The 21,139-nt window shown below is 42.8% G+C and overlaps 1 protein-coding gene across 1 annotated transcript in view; it reads left to right on the top strand.

The window, feature by feature from the left end:
• Positions 1-21,139, top strand: part of NNT (nicotinamide nucleotide transhydrogenase) — a 189,878-nt gene that overhangs the window by 34,291 nt on the left and 134,448 nt on the right. Inside the window, exons 3-5 of the mRNA XM_077462775.1 lie at positions 2,552-2,781; positions 5,320-5,537; positions 12,635-12,722. Coding sequence (XP_077318901.1) covers positions 2,552-2,781; positions 5,320-5,537; positions 12,635-12,722 — 536 coding nt within the window. The remainder of the gene's footprint in view (positions 1-2,551; positions 2,782-5,319; positions 5,538-12,634; positions 12,723-21,139) is intronic.

Raw genomic sequence — 21,139 nt, 5'->3', positions numbered from 1 at the left:
AGCTTTTGCAAAACTACAAGTCCCATCATGCCTCTGCCTTTGGGTGTCATGCTTGTGGCTGTCAGTCTTGCTATGCCTTATGGGACTTGTAGTAATGCAACAGCTGGAGGTCCACTAATTGCATATCCCTGTTCTAAAGCATTCACAGCCTGAATATTGAAACCTGTCCCATACCAGCAGCCACACAGTGGGGACATTGCTTTCTGTGTTGAAGCAGTGGTCTCTGCAGTGGTCCGACATACTACTGAAAAGCAAAACAGAGCAGAAGTGGAAGCAGGTACCTGTCAGCAATGGGTACCCGCTCCCTAAAAAAGAAAAAAAATCCTATACAGGCAACAAAGGTGGGAGGAGGATCAGCGGAACTTCCTTTTGTAAAGTGGAAGTTATGCTTTAACTTTGCACTTGGTGTAAAGTTCATGATCCCCACTGACTGGAAAGCTCAGACTGACACCTAAAGTGGACCTTTAGTCATTTTGTTCAACTTTCCATTTATTAAATCTTCTGCCCTTGTTTTAACTTTGGAAAGTAACATTTTTTTTTCCCTGCCAGTAAATGCCTTATACAGCCCACTTCCTGTTTCTTGTCTGGTAGAAAGCCTAGGCTTATGACATCATGCACAGCTCTCTAGTGAGTGTTTGCCAGGAAGGGGGGGGGGGGGGTGAGTCCTAAGAGGACAAATGAGTGCTGCAGAGCTGGAGGTGTGTGTGTGTGTTAAGCCCACATTAAACATGGATGCAGCCAGACTTAGTAGAGGGAGATTTCTGCAGCATATTTGGCAAGTACAGAATCGCAATATATAAAATAATATGCAAAGTGTTTGGAGGGAAGCTCTAGAATGGCAAAGATTTTTTTTATTACAAATTATGTGAGCAGACTGCAGTTCCTCTTTATAGAAAAGTAACTATAAGGGGCAGTTCACACCACAGAAACGCAGTCCGGATGCCTTTCTGGATGCACATTTTGATACGGTGCATTTTTCCCCTCCTTGTTTTTTTTCCTTTGCTCTGTGTTCCGGTGCATTTTTGATTCCCTCTGGTGTGTTCTTGATGTGTTTTGCTGTGTTCCAGTGCAGTTCCTGGCAGAAAAACTGCAGCATGTTCTACTTTTGTTGACTGCACTGCACTGTGCCAGGAAAATCCATGTTTTAGTTGCAGAAAGAAATGCACTGGACTGCATGTGGTGTGAACCAGACCTAATGCCCTTACACACTATCAGATTTTCCAACCACAAAACCATGGATTTTTTTCCAAAGGATGTTGGCTCAAACTTGTCTTGCATACACACGGTCATACAGATGTTGGCCCAAAATTCCTAATGTGGGAACGCGGTGATGTACAAGACGTACAACGAGCCAAGAAATTAAGTTCAATAGCCTTCTACTTGATTCTGAGCATGCGTGAATTTTTGTGGGACGGACTTGTGTACACATGATCGGACGTTCCGACAAGTTTTGTTGGTTGAAAATTTCTCTTGCGCCCTCTTTCTCTTTCTCACGCTCTCTCTCATTTTTTTGATCTAACTTGGGACTTCACACATGATGCAGTGGGATACATTTTTGACTGCTCTCCAATTTCATAAACAAAATCCTGGTTAAAAGTCCAAAATCCTGGTTATCCTATAGGCATAGTTCAAACTAGTGCAGTGCAGTGGAAAAAAAAAAGTACAGCACACTGCATTTTTCTGCACTGGAAATGCATAGCAGGGCAGTGCAGTGCATGCAAAATCCCAAAGAAGATGGAAGTGACTTCAAAGAAAGTGCCAGGTTAGTAAAAATGCACATACAAAATGCTAATTAAATGCACATTACTGCGCACAATAAATGCAGTTTCTGATGTGAATGAGCCCTTAATGGGGGGCCCCCCCCCACGCCCTGCAAAGCACTATGCGATTTCTGTGTGGCCACATAAAAAATAAAAAAGGGCCTTTTCCCTGCAGGAAATGCTGGCCCAGAAGCCCATTCAAATAAATGTGTTGCTGTGTCCATGCAAATGCGGTTTGCAGAGCTGCATACATGTGAACCTAGCCTTAAGAGGCACAGTCACTTGGCTTTAATGAAATTGGACTTCTGGGTACGGGGAAGCATGTGGTCTCCCCTATGTGACACTGTTTGGGCCTGAGTGGCTACCACCATGCTCAAATGCTGTTACAAAGAGTGGTGGGCAGTGAAAAGCCTCAAATCGGGTCCTGCACCTCCTACACATGCTCAGTGTGGATGCCATGTATTTCAGTGGAACATTTTTACACCATCTTTACAGTAAAATGTAGTAGCACGTGTGATTTGTCAGTATTTATTTTTGACTGGTAAGGGTGACGTTGTGGTTTTAAGAGAAGCCCCTGATTATAGAAATGTGGCTGCCATTTTTATTTAAAGGTGGCGGGGCATTCACCATGATCCTGAATTCAAACCTTTTGGTGATCAGAATAGGTGACCTAAGATTTTAAATGAAACCAATGTGTCCAATGTTGCATTTTGTTAAAGTGTTTGAAATTGTATGGCTTTTGAAGCTCTAATCTTTAGTATGTAACCTTTTGTATTTTGTGTTCCCTCTAGGAATCCCATACAAGCAGCTGACAGTTGGTGTCCCAAAGGAGATCTTTCAGAATGAGAAAAGAGTGGCGCTGTCGCCTGCTGGTGTCCAGGCTCTGGTTAAGCAAGGTTTCAATGTTGTGGTTGAATCGGGAGCTGGTGAGGCCTCGAAATTCTCAGACGATCAGTATAAAGAGGTTGGGGCGAAAATCCAAGGAACCAAGGAAGTGTTTGCATCAGACCTCATTGTTAAAGTAAAGAACCCTTATATTTTATTGTATCATTTATACATTATATATGTAAAGGTGTTTTGCCTACTAAAATAACTTAATAGCCAGTTTACTTATCCAGCCACTATTCAATGTCCTGTTCATTGAATAGTGGCTGGATAAGCATTGATTGGTTAAAGCATTGATTTGAATAGTGAAGGAACATCAATTTACTGATAAGGTCATCTCTGTGCTCTGTCTTCAATCAGCAAGCTTTGTTAGATTCACAACACTGCACAAGGCAGTAAAGCATTATTTGCTAAGAGTCGTGCCCCAACCTCTCCTCTTCTGAGATATATATGGATTTAGAGGATAGTAAAAAGGCACTTTGGGATTGATTTACTAAAGCTGAAGAGTTTAAAACCTGATGCAGCTGTGCGTGGTAGCCAATCAATAACTTCAGCTTGTTCAGTTAAAGCATTTGTTTACCTAAAAGAAAACAAATATCCTGTTCCCTTAAAGCAGGGGTGCCCAACCAGTGGCCCGTGGAGCCCTCTGATGTGGCCCACGACCTCCTGCTCTGGGATGGTGGGTTGACAAGCCCAGATTGCTGGTTGCCTACCCGCCATGCCAGAGCATCAGTGTTGTGAATGAAGCCAGCAGTAGAGAAAGCAAGCAGCTGCGGAACAGAGCTGCATAAGCCAATGCTTCCTGTATAGCACCAGCTCCTGTCATAGGCGGAGTGATACCAAATGCACTCTGCCTGGGACAGCAAGTTTATTACTAAAATCACAGTGTATATAGGGACATATCTGTTCTGCAGTGGTTATTGGGCTGCTTTCAAACTGATTTGCAGGTGTGCAGAGCATCTGCGGCTTACCTGCACTGAGCCATAGATTTCTGGTTTTACCTGTGTGTTTCGTGCACTTTCGGAAAGTGCACCACACCTGCAGGATATAATAGAATTCTATGGCAAAGTACAGCTATCCCGCAGGAAAGCCACAGGTGCACTGCGCTGCACCCACAGTGTGGGTAGACCACAGATCATCAGTGTCTGACCCAGTCGGACCCTCCATTCACCTCTCTGGAGTGGCAGATGCAAACAGACTTGTGTCCATTTATACCCACGTATCTCCAATCGGATCTGCTAAAACAAAACAGAAGTGGATCCGCCCCCTTCCATTTTATCAGATCAGAAGGCCCATAGAGAAGAGTGGGCTGTGTCTGTGTCCACTTTGCATAGGCAGAGTGAACGCAGAGCTGTCATCTGCCCACTCTGCTCATTGTGGCCCGCAACTGGTTATGAAGTCGCTTATGTGGCCCTCGCTCTTCAAAAGGTTGGGCACCCCTGCCTTAAAGCATGTTATACTCCACAGCGCGTGTGCTGTGCTATTTGGCCCCCCTACACCAAAAAAAAAAACCTGGCTGATTATGCCTGGCTATACCCTCCCTCCTGTAAACTGACCACGGTTTATTATGGCTACTAAGCCCTGACACTGTGGTCAGTTTACATGCCTCCATCATCAGCAGCCATGCTCTGTCCTTCCCTGTCCACTCCCCCTCCCTCCCTGCATGTTGGCTCGTGTCAGCGCCCGCCCCCTCCGCTCCTGCTGCTCTCATAATTACTATAAAATAATCCCATCCCCTCTGTAATATTATGTTAAGTGCCCCTGTGCCTGTGTTATTTAAAAAAATATACTTGGCCCCACCTGCTGGAGCTGTAAGCCGGGCAGAGGAGAGAGCCGTGGAATCACGTCCGCTGTGATATAGGTACAGATTAGCTAATTTTTTAAATAAGACACACATATTGTTATATTACAGAGGGGATGGGAGCATTTTATAAAAGTGGCTTAACAACCACTTATCTTTTTTTTTCTTTTACTCTGAAATTATTTTGCACTCTCCAGCTGTTATAAGCGGTTATACTGGGGCCATGCATGCAGCTGTCAGCCAAAACCCCATTAAAATTATCTACCTGTGATTCCCCAACCTGTGAAAGTGATCTGAGCAGCTTATTAGCCACTGGAACACTTTTACAATCAGTGAGAGGGGTCGTCTCTCCCAACTCCCTCTGCTGCGCTCTGGTCCACGTACCTTGTTTCCGGGGTCTCCTGTTGCACTTGGGAGCCCAGGATCCAATCCAGCGGTTGCGGCTACTTACAATAGAGGTGATCGAGGACTGCAACGTCTCGATCATTCCTATGGTCTAGGAAATGGGAAGCAGCATTTTGTCACTTCCAGTTAGGGGAAATGTAAACGGAGCCATTTTTTTCCTGGAAAGCCTGAAATCATCAGTTTTTATTTTATTATTAAATCTCATACTTTAAAGGGTAGAGGAGATATTGGGGGTCTTATTTGGTTCTAAAGGAAAAGGTGCAATTTTTTTTTTTTTTTTTTTTTTTAACCTTTGTGCATTCTCTGCATTGGGGTAAAAAAAAAAAAAAAAAAAAAAAACCCCTTTCAATAAATGTGTGTGTGTGTGTGTGTGTGTGTGTGTGTATAATATAGCAAGAGAATAGGGGAGAGAGACCAAAAATCATAATAGTTTTCCTTTTAATCTGAGACTTTTGTGTGTTCTTCCAGGTTCGGGCACCGATGCTGAACCAAGCGCTGGGTGTTCATGAAGTGGACCTGTTCAAACCATCTTCCACTCTTGTCAGCTTTGTTTACCCGGCACAGAACCCAGATCTGCTGAACAAATTGTCAGAGAAGAAAGCAACGGTCTTGGCCATGGACCAGGTGCCACGTGTAACCATCGCCCAGGGATACGATGCTCTGAGCTCCATGGCAAACATTGCTGGGTGAGGATCCTTTCATGTTGTGACATGGACTTTGAGCAAATAATGTCATCTTGGGGCCATGATAGAACAACCAGCTGCTTTGGCCCAGACTGCTCTGTGTTGTAATGATTCAACTTTGCCCTCCTTTTTTAAATTTTTTTTATGTGAATCGAGATGGAGTTCAACGGTTATCCATTGCTGTTAATTCAATATTTATATTCTTATTTGTGCTTTTTGTTCCTAAGTTTACATCTTTCTTTTATTTTTGTGAACTAATACTATTATACTGTATAGATATGTTGCCCAGGGATCTTTTCCCATGTCCATTTTACTGTAACAAAGCTGAACTTTATTCAGGGGGGGCATAATTTTAGGGTCACCCATGCACCGCCCCTTTTCGACTGTCATTATCATGGTAAGTAAATAATGGATAATGGCCGACAGACCCTCTTACCAGACCCAGTGAAACTACAGCAGTGATCCCTCCGGCTGGACGATCGCTCACTCTGAGTTTCCCGGGGGCGACCCTGGTCAGTAGTGTAGCATGTCTGTACCCTGGTCTTTCTCTCGCTGGTGGGGCTGGGCAGCGTGGCTCTCTCTGATGGGGGCTGGGCAGCGTGGCTCTCTCTGTGGCTTCTGCCCAGCACGCTCCTCTTTATTTGTCCTGTAGCGCTCTCTCCCTCAGCTTTTTTTCCAGGCTGCAGTCTCCCAATTTCTGTCTTGATCGAGCTGTCGCCTCTTCCCTGTGAAAAATGGAGCCCCTGATTTTTTTTTTTTTTTTGGGACTACATGTCCCGTAATGCTATCCTCTCCTAGTCTCCTTTGATTCAGTTATGGCCAATAGGGAAGGAACGAAGCAGGCAGGAAGCTGGGTGGGAACCTTGTGAGAGCCGCCGTCTCTTCTACCTGACAGGCTGACAGGAGAAGGGGGGGCGAGAGCAGGAGAAACCTCTGATAGCCGCAGATCGCCTTTCTCCTGTCACAGTGCCACTGAGTTCTCTGCTAGATTGAGCAGGGAAAAGAGCCCGAAGTCACACTACACTAATGGGGGGGCTTGACAGCACCTTGATGATGTCACCCCACTGGCAGGTGGCAACTGGATGGGGTCTGCCCCCACCTCGATAGCGACGCAACTGTGCTGAGTTTAAGATCCGATCCCTGATTCTGGGGGGGGGGGGGGGGCGCACTTGACCCCCCCTTGCCCCTACCTGCGGATGCCATGCATGGACATGTAGTTGTAGCATATTGTGTAACTCCAGTTGTGTTAGAAAAGGCAATCCTTTAAAGGAATTCTTGTAAAGAAAGCAGCAGTGTCTTGGAATGGGCACACGCCATAGAAAGTATATTTATGGGGACATTCTTTAAACACCTCCAGGTTGCCTGATGAAACGTAAGCAACATTACAATTTGACAAACTAAAAAAAGACAAAGAAAAAAACTTTTAATACCATTTAAAGCTGAACGCCTGGATAAGGGAATATTGTCTGAATACAAGAGCCATGTGTATTCTTGCTTGATTTCTAGATGGTTTGCTTTGTGTATTTCTTCCAGGTCTGTGAAGTAATTCACTGTGCAACTTTGTGTAGATGTTTCCTGTAGTAAGGACCAGCCACTGCTCTTCTTCTCTGTCCTTGTGCAGGGTGACTGGTCTGGTGTCCGCCCCCTTCTGACGTTTTCTGCAGGCAGCCTGTAGTAGGTGGAGCCTGCTGGCTCCCTCCTACAAATCTGCTCTCTGCACAGGCTATGTACAGCACAGTGGCTTCATTGCTACTATTACAAAGTAACATCTCTGCACAAAGTGGATTCCTATTTTTTTGCACTATTGAGAAATATTTTTGAAAGTTTTTTTTTTTTTGTATGTTACATTAATTTTGGGACCAGTTCCTAGCTAATGTTAGGCAACCTGCAGTGCTTAATAGACAATGCAGATAAATGGAGGAATAGGCAACAAAGTAATTTTACTGTGTTACTCCCTGTTGCAATTGTCTCTAATGTTTCCGGCACATAAAAGTATATCTGCTTAATTTTACATTTTTGTAGGGTTTTTTTTTTTTTTTGTCCCGTCCTGACTTCATCTCAGGATGCTGATGTAGTTGTGTGATCTGCTTCCTGACTGATGCACCTCTGCCCCCCATATCTGCTGACAATGCACACAGCACATTTTCTGTACTTCCTGTTGCCTTCTGCTACAGAGACCCTGCCACAGAAAACACAGTCAGATCCACCTGGGTTATTGAGGCTTTTTCTTTCTGGACACTTCCTCCACCTCTGATTATGTTCATGAATCAGAGATGGAGCCTCTAAATCTTTTTGATTAAAAAATAGAGAAAAACAACGGTACGCAGATATTGTAGTTTTTCTGTTGACGCCCTAGGCAATACAATTTGTCAAGTCTATAGGATGTCTCTCTCTTATCTCTGGCGGAATATGTGCTTAAAATCCTGGCTTGTTGAACTTGCCTTTTTAAGATGCATATTAAATACATTCATTTTGATGGTGAACCCTTATTTTTTAGGGATACCTTGATCTATTCCTTAAGGAAATCACTGGGTAAAGGTGCTGTTTCCCCACAAGAAAAAGCCAAAGTCTCCTATGACTACTACCTCTACTCAGCCAAAGGGGACTTTTTCCTCTCCTCCCCCCCAGGCATCAATCTCAAAACCAAGGCATAGTACTTCCTTTCATTGCAAGCCTTGAACCCCTAAATCTATCACATCTGCTCAAAAGACCTTCTCCCAATGAAGGGCTGCCCCAACTCCCTGAAAGGGGGGGGGGAGGGGAGAGAGACATCAGTTAGCATTTACGTCTGCATCCCACCCTCCAATCTACCAGTTGTTGGCTCAGAAATGAGCAGTTTTACTGGCTGCCTTGCACCATCTTTAGTCACAATGAGTGGTTGGACCAGTTCCGTCAGCAAAATATTTCTGATGTTTTTATTCTGACCTCTTCCCAGTCCCCAAACCAAATGAAGGTATCCACCTTGTATTGGACTTAAATCTCTAAACAGATTTTTGTCTACCTTGAGGAAATAAGCACATTTTGCCATTGCTTTGTAGATGAAGGGAATTTCTCACACCAGTAGGACATACAAGATGTTCATCTACACGTTCTCATCCTCTCCATCAATGCTTTCTGCGTGAAAGACTATCACTTTTTTGTAGTGCTGCTATTGCTATTGGGCTCTCAGTGTTCAGAAAGTGCTTTCCTGCACTTCTTGCTTTTCTGCGTACCCAGGTCATTCATGTCTCAAGGGGGTACTTGGATTACTTTTTTGCTGAAGGACACCTGAGCCACAAGCTTGTCTGCCAACTTCAAAAGGACTCTTCACTCCCCTCAAACCTTTGGCTAGTTAATCAACTATCCAAAGTCCTTCCAGCCCACATGTTGTCACGAGTACCTGGGTCTAATTTTGGACACAGCCCAAACCAGAATTTTCCTTCCTCTAGAGAATAATTGCCTTTTAGGTACCACATGCAGACCCCCATATCCAAAAGGCACCCCACAGTTTGCTTCCGCATGAGGGCTCTAGATCTAATGGTAGCCTACCATGAGCTACTTTGTCCAGTTTCACTCCAGATAACTTTAACTCTGCATCCTCATGCCCTAGAACATGTGTGCTCAACCTGTGGCCTTCTAGCTGTTGCAGAACTACAAGTCCCATGAGTCATTGCAAGACTGATCATTACATGCATGACTCCAAAAGGATGAGGCATGATGGGACTTGTAATTCCACAACAGCTGGAGGGCCACAGGCTGAGTACCCATGTCCTAGAACAGAGATGGCGAACCTTGGCACCCCAGATGTTTTGGAACTACATTTCCCATGATGCTCATGAACTCTGCACTGTATTTGAGCATCATAGGAAATGTAGTTCCAAAACATCTGGGGTGCCAAGGTTCGCCATCACTGTCCTAGAACAATCTTATTCACGCTCCAAATTGCCCTATGCGTCTTTCCACTCAGACAAATCTCTCTTTGGCATGGTGGATATTTAACTCCTTTCCTGGAGTTGAGGAAAGTCATGCCTTCACTTGCCCTGCATGGTGGGGTTACTCCAAATCTGTCCAGGGAACTTGGCCCTCAGGAGTCAAGACTCCAGATCAACATTCTGGAATCGAGTCATCAAATTATCTGAACAATACTGGACTTCCCCTTCTGAGGGTCACCCAGTCGGTCCGTTTACATCCGACTGCCCATAGGAGAGTGGGCTGTGTCTGCTCTGCATAAGCAGAGCGAATAGGGATCAGCAGATAGATTCCCTGCCAAGCAGCTGGACCTCAATGTAGCCTGCCCCCTGTGGAAGGGGCCTCGGAGCATCCTACTTAGGAGGTCATGGGCCTTCGGACTACTGCTGTCCTTACAGCTTAGTTTCAGTATCCAATCTCCTGAAGGCAGCAGCATACCCCAATAGATCAGAATTTTTCATCCTGTGTCCATTTAATCTACTCCAAGAAAAGGATGGTAATTCAAAAATCCTATTATTATGCCTGATCCTTCAGATATCTGGCAATAGGGATAAAAAATAGTTATTAAATATACGTTAATTGCACTTTCCTAGCATATAGTCAAAGTATTGACTGACTGCTTTTCTTAAACATCTGGATCTACTTGTACTGAATTAATTTTTTTTTTTTCACCATCTGAGCAGGATTTTTCGGAGTGGAGCTTGCTTTAATCACTAAATGCGTCCCCTCCCTCCCACGCAAGCACTGTAATTTTTTTTTCCTCTAGAGGACCATGGCAGGGGGGGGGTTTATTTTTTGTGAAGCCATGCAAATATTCACCAGTACAATGTGTCTAGTAGACAACGGCAGTGAATTTTCCAAGCTCACAAGTTTCTACAAGCTTAGTAGTAAGTTCTGCATCTTTATATTGCAGTACTTTCTAACTCTATACATAAATGTTAGGTAACCTGTATTGCGTCATTTTGTGAAAATCTAAGCACCTTAAACTTAGCATATTTAAAAGCTAAAATACGACTTAAAGCAGTAGAAAACCGCTGGGCGAGTTTACAATTTTTTTTTTTTTAATTTTGACCTGCAAGGTTATATCATAATGTGCTAGTATGCATCACATACTAGCACTTTGTGACACTTGCCTGAAAATGAAGCCCTCCAGCAAAGTGCTGTCATCGCTGGATGCCGCTTCCATCTTCACCTGTCTTCTTTCTGGGTCCAGGGGATTTCAGGCTTTGTGACTGGCCAGTGCCGCAGTGATGTCACTTCCGCACATGTGCCCGTGGGGGGGGGCACCGTTTATGTCACAGAGCACTGAAGGAATGGCCTGGTTGGCGTTCCTTCAGAGCACATGCACCGATGATGTCATTGGCTGCATATACAGTGAATAGCTCATAAATGATGCACATTTAGGCTGGGTTCACACTGCTGCGGGGGGGAGATCCGGATGTGATTCGCACAGCAAATCACATCCGATCTCCGTAGCACTGCGAGTTCAGCCATACAGATAGTATGGCTGAACTCGCAGCTGTCCCGCAGCAAACTCGCACAGGACCCTTTTTTGGGTCCGCAACGGAATCGGATCGCATGGGGGTTCACACCATGCGATCCGATTCCTGTGCGAGTCGGCAGATCGCACTGCGATATGCCGACGGATCTGGGGGTGTCATTAACATAACATTGACACCCCCAGCCGTCCGCATAGGGCAGTGTGAACTGCCGGCGGGAGGTATGCGATGCGGGAAAACGCCGCGGATTCGCGGCGTTCCCGCATCGCAATAGTGTGAACCTAGCCTTAGGATATATTTACAGTACCTATTGGTAAGCGTTTATTACAGGCTTACCTAATGGGTACAAGTCAGAGACGTGAGTTTTACTTCCACTTTAAAATGGCCTATTTTTTTTTTTTCTTTTTTGAGTGCATGCATTTAAAAAGTAAATTGTGCTCATTGTGAAATAATTTGCTTATTGTGATGGAACTCTGTGTGCATGGTGGTCTACAGCAGCCTTTTTCAACCAGGGTGCCCAGGCACCCTATGGTACCTTCATGTTTCTTCATAGGTGCCTTTGGCAAATTGCCCAAAGATTGTATACAAGCCAGCAAGTGGATGAAGGCTGCCTTTTAGTTACACAAAGCCACTGATTTGACCGGTTTTATTGCAGTTTTGAACTGTCAAATCGCACTGGTGTCAACCAGGGCCGAGGGAGAAGAGAAATGTTGGGGTACAAGTCAGTACCAGTGTGCCAAGGTACATTTTGGTTTAGAAGAACAAATCCCCTCTAATGTTGGGGTTCCTTCATGTGTGGATGTTGCTGTGTTATGTAAAACCATTAGTTTTTTGTTTTTTAACTTTCAGAATGGGTTGCCTCGAGATTAGGAAAAATTTTTGAAGGGTGCCTAGACTGAAAAAGGTTGAGAAACGCTGGTCTATAGTTATTGGCACTATCCCCAAACTGTATAGTTCTCAGTTGGCATTGAGGAAAATGTGAGCATCATCCAGTGAATAGCCAATGCGTCATAGAGGATCCTGCAAAAGCCTGGGCTTGAGAAAGATTAGGACAGGAACACACACGTTTGTTTGTCCCTTCATACCTGTTATAATTTAGTTTGTCCAGAAAAGTGTATGATCATTCTGTGATTGAGCTGAACTCTATGCTGTTATAAATGATACAAAATAATGCAGCTCTGTACGCCTTCATAAATCGGTAAATTCATTTTTTGCAAGCAGGGAACGTATCTGAATTTGCAGTGGTATCTGATTCTTACAATCTCTGTACAGCAGGGCTAGAATGTGAGTGGAAGAAGTAGTACAAGTAGCCAATCGGTGTATTCATTAACAAAAAGACACTGATGGGAAGAAAAAGCAAAGAGACAGAGAAATTAGCTCATCGCTATGCTGTTTATCCAACTATCCAGTCACAGGATGAGGTGGGTCCAAGGTGAACTGGGCTCAGAGGAAGTGAGTCGAATGATGCTGGTCATCAGGCTGAGCACATTTAGTGGCAGAAAAGTGTACTGCAGAATATGGCAGCAAAAGCTGGTTTGTTATTTTATTATTTAATGAGCTATTGATTTTTACCTTATTTTTCGCTGGTATTCTGCTTTATTATGCAAATAGATACTATGATTTACTATATTTGGCTTCTGTTTTGCCTTGCAGATACAAAGCTGTTGTTTTGGCTGCTAACAACTTCGGACGGTTTTTCACTGGACAAATTACAGCAGCAGGGAAGGTCCCACCAGCCAAGGTAAATAGAACCTCTTCCATAAGGGTGCTGAGACCTGTAGTCTGTGACTGGGCTATGTTTTGCAGCTTAAGTTACCAAACGCTCTATGCCGGTAACCTATTCAAGTCTATGAGGATACAGAGCTCATCCTAATGCTACAGGCATGTGGGTGTGGAGCTCTTAATGCCTGGCAACTAGCATGCCCTGAAGGATAAGTTGGCAACTCCACATTTCCTACAATTATTACACTTTTTTGTTGAACTCCTATATAGGTATTTGTTATATTTCAGAAATCTGACAGGAGACTTGTGACTCTCCTACACAGCAGCTGTCTTGTCATTCCAGAATGGCAACAAAACTGAGTACACCCCTAAGTGAAAATGCCAAAAATGGGCCCAAAGTGTCAATATTATATGTGGCCACCATTATCTTCCAGCACTGCCTTAACCCTCTTGGGCATGGAGTTCACCAGAGCTTCATAGGATACCACTGGAGTCCTCTTCCACTCCTCCATGATTACATCACGGAGCTGGTGAATGTTAGAGACCTTGCACTCCTCCACCTTCTGTTTTGAGGATGCTCCACAGATGCTCAATAGGGTTTAGGTCTGGAGACATGCTTGGGCAGTCCCTCACATTTTCTCTCAGCTTCTTTAGCAAGGCAGTGGTCATCTTGGAGGTGTGTTTGGGGGTGTTATCATGTTGGAATACTGCCCTGCGGCCCAGTCTCTGAAGAGAGGGGATCGTGCTCTGCTTCAGTATGTCACAGTACATGTTTACATTCATGGTTCCCTCAATGAACTATAGCTCCCCAGTGCCGGCAGCACTCATGCAGCCCCAGAACATGAAACTCCCACCACCATTATGCTTGACTGTAGGCAAAGACACACTTGTCTTTGTACTCCTCACCTGGTTGCCGCCACACACGTTTGACACCATCTGAACCAAATAAGTTTATCTTGGTCTCATCAGACCACAGGACATCCATGTCCTTAGTCTGCTTGTCTTCAGCAAACTGTTTACAAGCTTTCTTATGCATCATCTTTAAAAGAGGCTTCCTTCTGGGATGACAGCCATGCAGACCAATTTGATGCAGTGTGTGGTGTATGGTCTGAGCACTGACAGGCTGACCCCCCACCCCTTCCACCTCTGCAGCAATGCTGGCAGCACTCATACGTCTATTTCCCAAAGACAACCTCTGGATATGACGCTGAGCACGTGCACACAACTTCTTTGGTTGACCATAGCAAGGCCTGTTCTGAGTGGAACCTGTCCTGTTAAACTGCTGTATGGTCTTGGCCACCGTGCTGCAGCTCAGTTTCAGGGTCTTGGCAATCTTCTGATAGCCTAGGCCAGTGATGGCGAACCTTGGCACCCCAGATGTTTTGGAACTACATTTCCCATGATGCTCAACTACACTGCAGAGTGCATGAGAATCATGGGAAATGTAGTTCCAAAACATCTGGAGTGCCAAGGTTCGCCATCACTGGCCTAGGCCATCTTTATGTAGAGCAACGATTTTTTTTTTTTTAATTGATTTTTTTTTAGATGCTCAGAGCGTTCTTTGCCATGAGGTGCCATATTGAACTTCCAGTGACCAGTATGAGAAAGTGAGAGCGAAAAAATACCAAATTTAACCCACCTCTTTCCCATTCACACTTGAGACCTTGTAACACTAACGAGAGTCACATGACATCGGGGAGAGAAAATGGCTAATTGTGCTGAATTTGGACATTTTCACTTAGGGGTGTGCTCACTTTTGTTGTCAGCGGTTTAGACATTAATGGCTGTGTGTTATTTTGAGGGAACAACAAATTTACACTGTTATACAAGCTGTACACTCACTACTTTACATTGTAGCAAAGTGTCATTTCTTCAGTGTAATATAATAAAATATTTCCAAAAATGTTATATAATGTGTGTGTGTAATAAAAAAAAAAAAAAAAAAAAAAAAAATATATATATATATATATATATATATATATATATATATATATATATAATTTTTTGTGTGTGTATATATATATATATATATGTATGTGTGTGTGTATGTATATATATATATATATGTATGTGTGTGTGTATGTATATATATGTGTGTGTATATATATATATATATATATATATATATATATATATATATATATATATATATATATATATATATATAATTTAAAAATATTATTATAATTTTATTTTTATGGATTGTAACTTAGTGGTTTAAAGTTGAGTTTGCTAGGGTATAAATACATTATTACTAGAAGAAAAAAAGGCTGGTCCAGCGTTTCTCAACACAGAGAAATAACTTTCCAGGTTTGGAGAACCCCTGATAAAAATGACTACAACTCTTGATACATTAGTGTGATGGTCAGTGGGAAGAATTTTCCTTACCCTTGTGGACAAGCGTTATCCCCTTACAGGTAGCTAAAAGGATTAATGGTGTCAGTAGGAACTTATCTGAGATGCAGAAATTGCTCATTGCTCAAGGAACCCCCAGCAACCTCTGGAGGTACCCCTTGGGTCCCATGGAACCCACTTTCAAGAAGCCCTGCTCTAGTCCAACAGTTCAGTTACTGTATGTATTTCTAAGAAATGTATACCGATAATTCTACTTAGCCAGTCCTGTGATTTTCACAGGTGGCACATCTCAGTTCCTTATCAAGCAACCGTTTAGCTTCCTGCATCTATTCTCCATCTCGTGACTTCAGACAATGAATCTGCATGATCACTTCCTGTCCAGGGAGACAGAAGCTATCCCAGGATACAATAACATGAAAGCTGGAAGTAGCAGGGTGATCTTGTCGACTATCAATACTTGTATCACTGGAATGGCCAGCTAAAATTGTGATTCCTTTAGCTGGGAAAACAATATTGAAACTTAGTTGGGCAGAGTTGGGAATGTCTGGACTAAAGAATCAAAGGCAAATCTTTAAGCTTTGTTCACATGTATGTGAATCGGATGCATTTTAAACATCTGATTTGCTTAAGATATGAACAGACAGCCTTCTCAAAGCAGCCGGTTGACACTCTGCGGGGCAGCCATTGTGTAGTATTAAAAAAAAAAAAAAAAAAAAAGTCCTGTGCGTTTACGGTGCTATTTCAGGTAACATTTTTGCCAATGAATCGCTCCTGAACCGGTGAACAGAACAACACCCGACTCTGTAACCTCAGCTGCATATAGGTGAATAGAGCTTTAAAGTGTTATAGTGTTAAATACGGCACTGCGTCACTTTAACTGACAATTGCGCGTTCGTGCAACGCTGTACCCAAACAAAATTGATGTCCTTTTTTCCCCCACAAATAGAGCTTTCTTTTGGTGGTATTTGATCACCCATGTGGTTTTTCTTTTGCGCTATAAACAAAAAAGACCGACACCGTCCTCTCCAGAGCCACCACCTTTTATTCCACTGATCTAAAGTAAAGGAAGAACTGAACTTTCTAGTAAACCATGAGTAGCCGGATTCCTGCATTATCCATGGAGGACAAGTAGTCCGGTATGTAGACTGAGGAGGAAAAGGGGTGGAAAATAGAATAAAAAAACAGAAGCGAAAGTGAATCATGGTAGCATTGTATGGATACATGGACCATACCTTCATGTCATTCCATGGGGGGAGCAAAAAAATGTGGGTGGTGCCTTCTTAAAAAAGTTTGCAGAGGTGGACTTTTTAAGTTCACCAAATAGCATTTTCAGATACCTACGCTAGTTATTTAAAATATATATATATTTTTTTAATTTTTTTTAATTTTTTTTGAAGAGAGCAGAAAATATGTGCATGGTTAGTCTTTGATTAGTTTGGGACTTTTTCCAGTAAGCAATTTGTGCATTCTGCCCTTTTATACCATTTGTGAATTTAAGAGTCCACACTTGTTTTGTTAATGTAGTAGCCAGCAGATGGCGACATTGTACCACCCGTGCCATAGTAAACTTGGCAGTGATGTCCTTCCCATCATAATACAGCCGTGTTTACTCTTTGAATTTCACGGTGTGCTGGATCTTGTTCTGATCCAGATTTAGCATGTGAAGCTGCACCTGCTGCTGCGAGTAACATGAGCTGATTTTTCTGTTCCAGCTGGCCTTGGGTTCATTAGCTGTGTTTTCGGGCAATAGCAGGGAGGGCTAAAGAGGATGTACGGTGCCAGGTTGCTGTAATGTCTACTGAATCTCTGTTTCCAAACGCTGGGGTTTATCACTGAACCCCCATTAACAAAAAAAAAAAAAAAACAGTTTTTGACCATTTGACTGAAATAAAATGCCTGTCCTATCTAGTTAATGACATTTATTATATAACAACATTCTCACATTCCTGATTGGACCTCAGTTGACTTTTGTAATCTTTGCCTGACTGTATATCATACGTTTCTGTAAAATGCAATGCAAGATGGAAAACTGGAGGCGTTCTGTCTACAGAATGTGTATAGGATGCCCTCGGAAATGTAATCTCCTGCTTGTGTGATTGGCTTATTGCTTTTCCCAGAGGTCTGCATTGAGATGCAAGTCAGATTTTTTGGGGAAAAAAAAACCTTGTAGATTTGATTTCCCTTTCGAGAGAAATCTAAAGGGATTTTTTTTTTGCCCAACATTTTGACTTGTATCTTAATGCAAATTTCTGGGAAAATTTTGTCTAAAGGGATGCCGGCCCTGCCACACTACACATTAGAGCCCTGTAGGTGCAGCAGCTGATTAATCATTATAAAATAACTCCCATTAGTTTAACTCAACATGGATACAGAAAAATGGCTATTTCTTCAGAATAACAAAAGGAACCTGCACCGACGTTTGTTTTTATGTCCTGCAGTGCACATAGATCACCCAGAATGTTTTTCAAAAGTGTTACATAGGTTGAATAAGGACACCAGTCCATCCAGTTCAACCTGAGTGAGTGTGAGTCTACAATTATCCCTATTTATTTAAGGTACCCATATAGTGCTGTCAATTTACACAGCCACACACACACACACACACTCACACTGGTCTCTACCCTCAAGGAGCCCACAATCCAAGCCCACAGTCCCCAACTCTCATGACTATACTAGGGCCAATTTTGGACAGAAGCCAATTAATACCCGGAGGAAACCCACGCAGGCACAGGGAGAACATGCAAACTCCAGGCAGATAGGGTCGTGGTTGGGATTCGAACCAGTAACCTTTTTACTGCTAGGCGAGAGTGCTAACCACTACACCACTGTGCTGCCCCGAGTGGAGTTACTCTTTAAGTCCAGCAGCTGGTGCGCACATGAGCAGAGCTGGTACTGTCTGCTAGTAGATTGTATCCATGGGCCACAGCCAACCCTTATTTACCGTGACAGAACAGTCAGGTTGTTAAATTCTAGCACTCTATAACAGTAATAATGCATATTGGCTGTGAACATATCCAATGTGCAGAAATCATAATTTTAGCGTTTTGTACAAATTTATATAGGTGAACGATACTTGAGTGGGAGGAATATTTTTCAAAAAACAGCTATGACTGAATATCATAAACTGGTCTATAGTAACCTAAAACGTTTTCCAAGGATTTGATTTAAACCACTTCAGCCCGGAAGCATTTGCCCCCTTAATGACCAGGCCATTTTTTTTTTTTTTTTTTTTTTTTTTTTGTGATGCGGCACTGCATTACTGTAACTGACAATTGCGTGGTTGTGCGACGCTGTGCCCAAACAAAATTGATACCTTTTTTTCTTTTCTCACAAATAGAGCTTTCTTTTGGTGGCATCTCTGTGGTTTTTATTTTTTGCGCTGTAAACAAAAAAAAATTGCTAGTAATGGCAGCGATCTACGTTTTTCAGTGGGACTGTGAAATTGCGGTGGACAGATCAGACTTTTTTTTTTTTTTTTTCAGACTATTGACATTTATACAGTGATCAGTGCTTTAAAAGGCACTGATTACTGTGTAAATGTCACTGGTAAGGCAAAGGGGTTAACACTAGGGAGCGATCAAGAGGTTAAATGTGTTCCCCTGGTGTTTTTCTAACAGGGCTCTCGTGCCCACGATCACAGGTGACCGATGATCGCAGGTGCGTGTGCGAATCAAATATAGCTCTTAAAGGACCCGCCATACATACACGCGGATTCATGCAGGATCGTGCCGCAGTATATGTACAGGAGCCAGTCAGGAAGTGGTTATAGCCCAAGTGCAGCCCCAAAAAAAAATCACCACAAAGAACATAATTTACAGTCAGTAGGATGTGTCCCTTGTGCCGATAAATCTTCCGCTAGGCCAGGGATATGCAATTAGCGAACCTCCAGCTGTTGCAGAACTACAAGTCCCATGAGGCATAGCAAGACTCTGACAGCCACAAGCATGACACCCAGAGGCATGATGGGAGTTGTAGTTTTGCAACAGCTGGAGGTCCGCTAATTGCATATTCCTGCGCTAGGCCAATGCCCAATGCCATTCCCCACCCCAATAGGCAGAGGTCTCTTTTATAGGAGTGGATTATTGACATTAAACATCTAAGCGTTATTACACCAGACACAAGTTGTGAACAGTGATAAGGGAAGACTGCTTAGGCTTTATCTTTGGTGGGCTACAAGGGAATGGGTAACACCCCCCCCCCCACCCCCCAAAAAATACTTTTTAAATGTTTGGCTCCCAGGACTGAATTTTTCCTTTTTAAGTGTTCGTTATTTTGACATTTGTACATAGTTTAGTATAAGTATATGTATTGTTATTGCTAAGGGCCCTTTCACACTGATACGTTTTTTTCCTGCGTTTTTACCATGCAAGAAAAACGCAAGGAAAATGTTCCCTTTAAACTGCACCAAAAAAGCATCTTCCCATTGAAATGAGTTGAAATTGCAGTAAAAACGCACCCAAGATTTGCATTTTTGGTGCGTTTTTGAGTTACATGTCCATTTTATGCAGGTGGCTTAAAAACGCAGGTGAAACGCATCTGAAAAACAGCAAAATTGCAGTAAAAATGCATGTCTTTTACAGGGAGTTTGCTGAAGAGCAGTGTGAAAGGGACCTAAGACACATCATGGTGTTCCGTTTTGCAGTCATGATTTGGGTGCCAAAGTAACGGGGATTGCAAGGGTGTCCTGTGATTTACAGCGATTCGGAATCACGGCAGAATTGCAGCTATTCCACCTGCAAAACAGAACGCCATGGTGTGAATGTAGCTCAATACAATTCTGTATGCTAGAGCTTTTCCTAAAGCTGTTAGAAGTACACTGCCCCCCTCTAGTGGTGCAATGGCGCATGACATGCAGGGAGTTTCACTTTTAGAAAAGTATATTTAGCATTGGCCATCCTGATCACTAGTAAATAATGTTCACAGATAAGCCAACATGGTCTTCCAGGGTTCATACTGTGCACGTTTGGAGCACTCTACATCGGAACTGACCACATAATTTATCCCAAATGCACCTTCAAAAAAAAAAAAACTTCCAATGCTTCTTAAAATCTCATCTATTGGTTGTTCTTTATTAATGTGTATTGATTGTCACATTGGAATCGGAGATAGATGCATCCTCTTGCACAGATCTTCCATCGATCCTAAAGTAGGGAGATTAAGTTATTTCGTACAATGACAGCACTGACAGCCTCCGAAAATGGGGGGAAAAAATGAAAAATTTACAAAAGAAAAACAAAACTGGAGCAAAGTAAAAATAAAAAGTCACATTTCCATCTTCTTCATTTTGGATAGTTCCTCTCCTTGGTTTGCATATAGGGTTAAAGTATGGTGCATGGGGAGTTTGACTTGCTATACTATACCTTTCCACATATCTGAAAGAACGTCTTCTAATAGGGCTAAATGTTTTCACATGTTCACCAGATGTGCACATATGAACCAGGTGCAGACCCGCAATACTAATAGGTAACTGAGGAACGTGTTCTGTGTGCTCATCCTTGTCACAGTCAGATGATCGCTTGCCAGCACTGAAATTAAAGCGCAATTGTGACATGTTCCTAAATAATACAATTCTATTTGAGGTGGATCATAGACTAAAACGTTGAGCGTTATCATTTTAAAACTTGTACACATTCGTACGAAAAATACAGTTTTCAACGTGGTCATAGGATAATCTGATGGTTAGTACAGAACTTTCGAGAGCCAATCACGAAGGTTCATCCAATATTATCCGAAGGGACAAACGCAAATTTATTTCTCGTATAATCCCAGATGGTACGATTTTCGTTTGATCGGTACAGTTGTCATCCGAAAATACAATACAAATATGACACATTACATCACTTCTGGATTTTTATTCTTTTGTACTAGAATTGGTCATTTGTGTGACCCTCAAACACTCCCACCCTCACTAGGTGATCACTGGATTGGGGAAAAAAAGCATTTTCTAAACCCCCCAGTTTAATTGGCGTGAAGCTGCAGTCGAATTATCATCCAGCGCCAGGTCCTTGTCCTCCCTTTTTTTTTTTTTTTTTTTTTTTTATAATTTTTTTAATTCTTATATTTTTCACTACAAAGATGGAA

The sequence above is a fragment of the Lithobates pipiens genome, unplaced genomic scaffold (genome assembly GCF_037356315.1).
Source record: "Lithobates pipiens isolate NorthernLeopardFrog02 unplaced genomic scaffold, aLitPip1_a1.2 Scaffold_3, whole genome shotgun sequence".
Classification (NCBI taxonomy): Eukaryota; Metazoa; Chordata; class Amphibia; order Anura; family Ranidae; genus Lithobates; species Lithobates pipiens.
The sequence above is the reverse complement of the archived record's forward strand: the minus strand, read 5'-3'. Positions and strand labels throughout refer to the sequence as shown.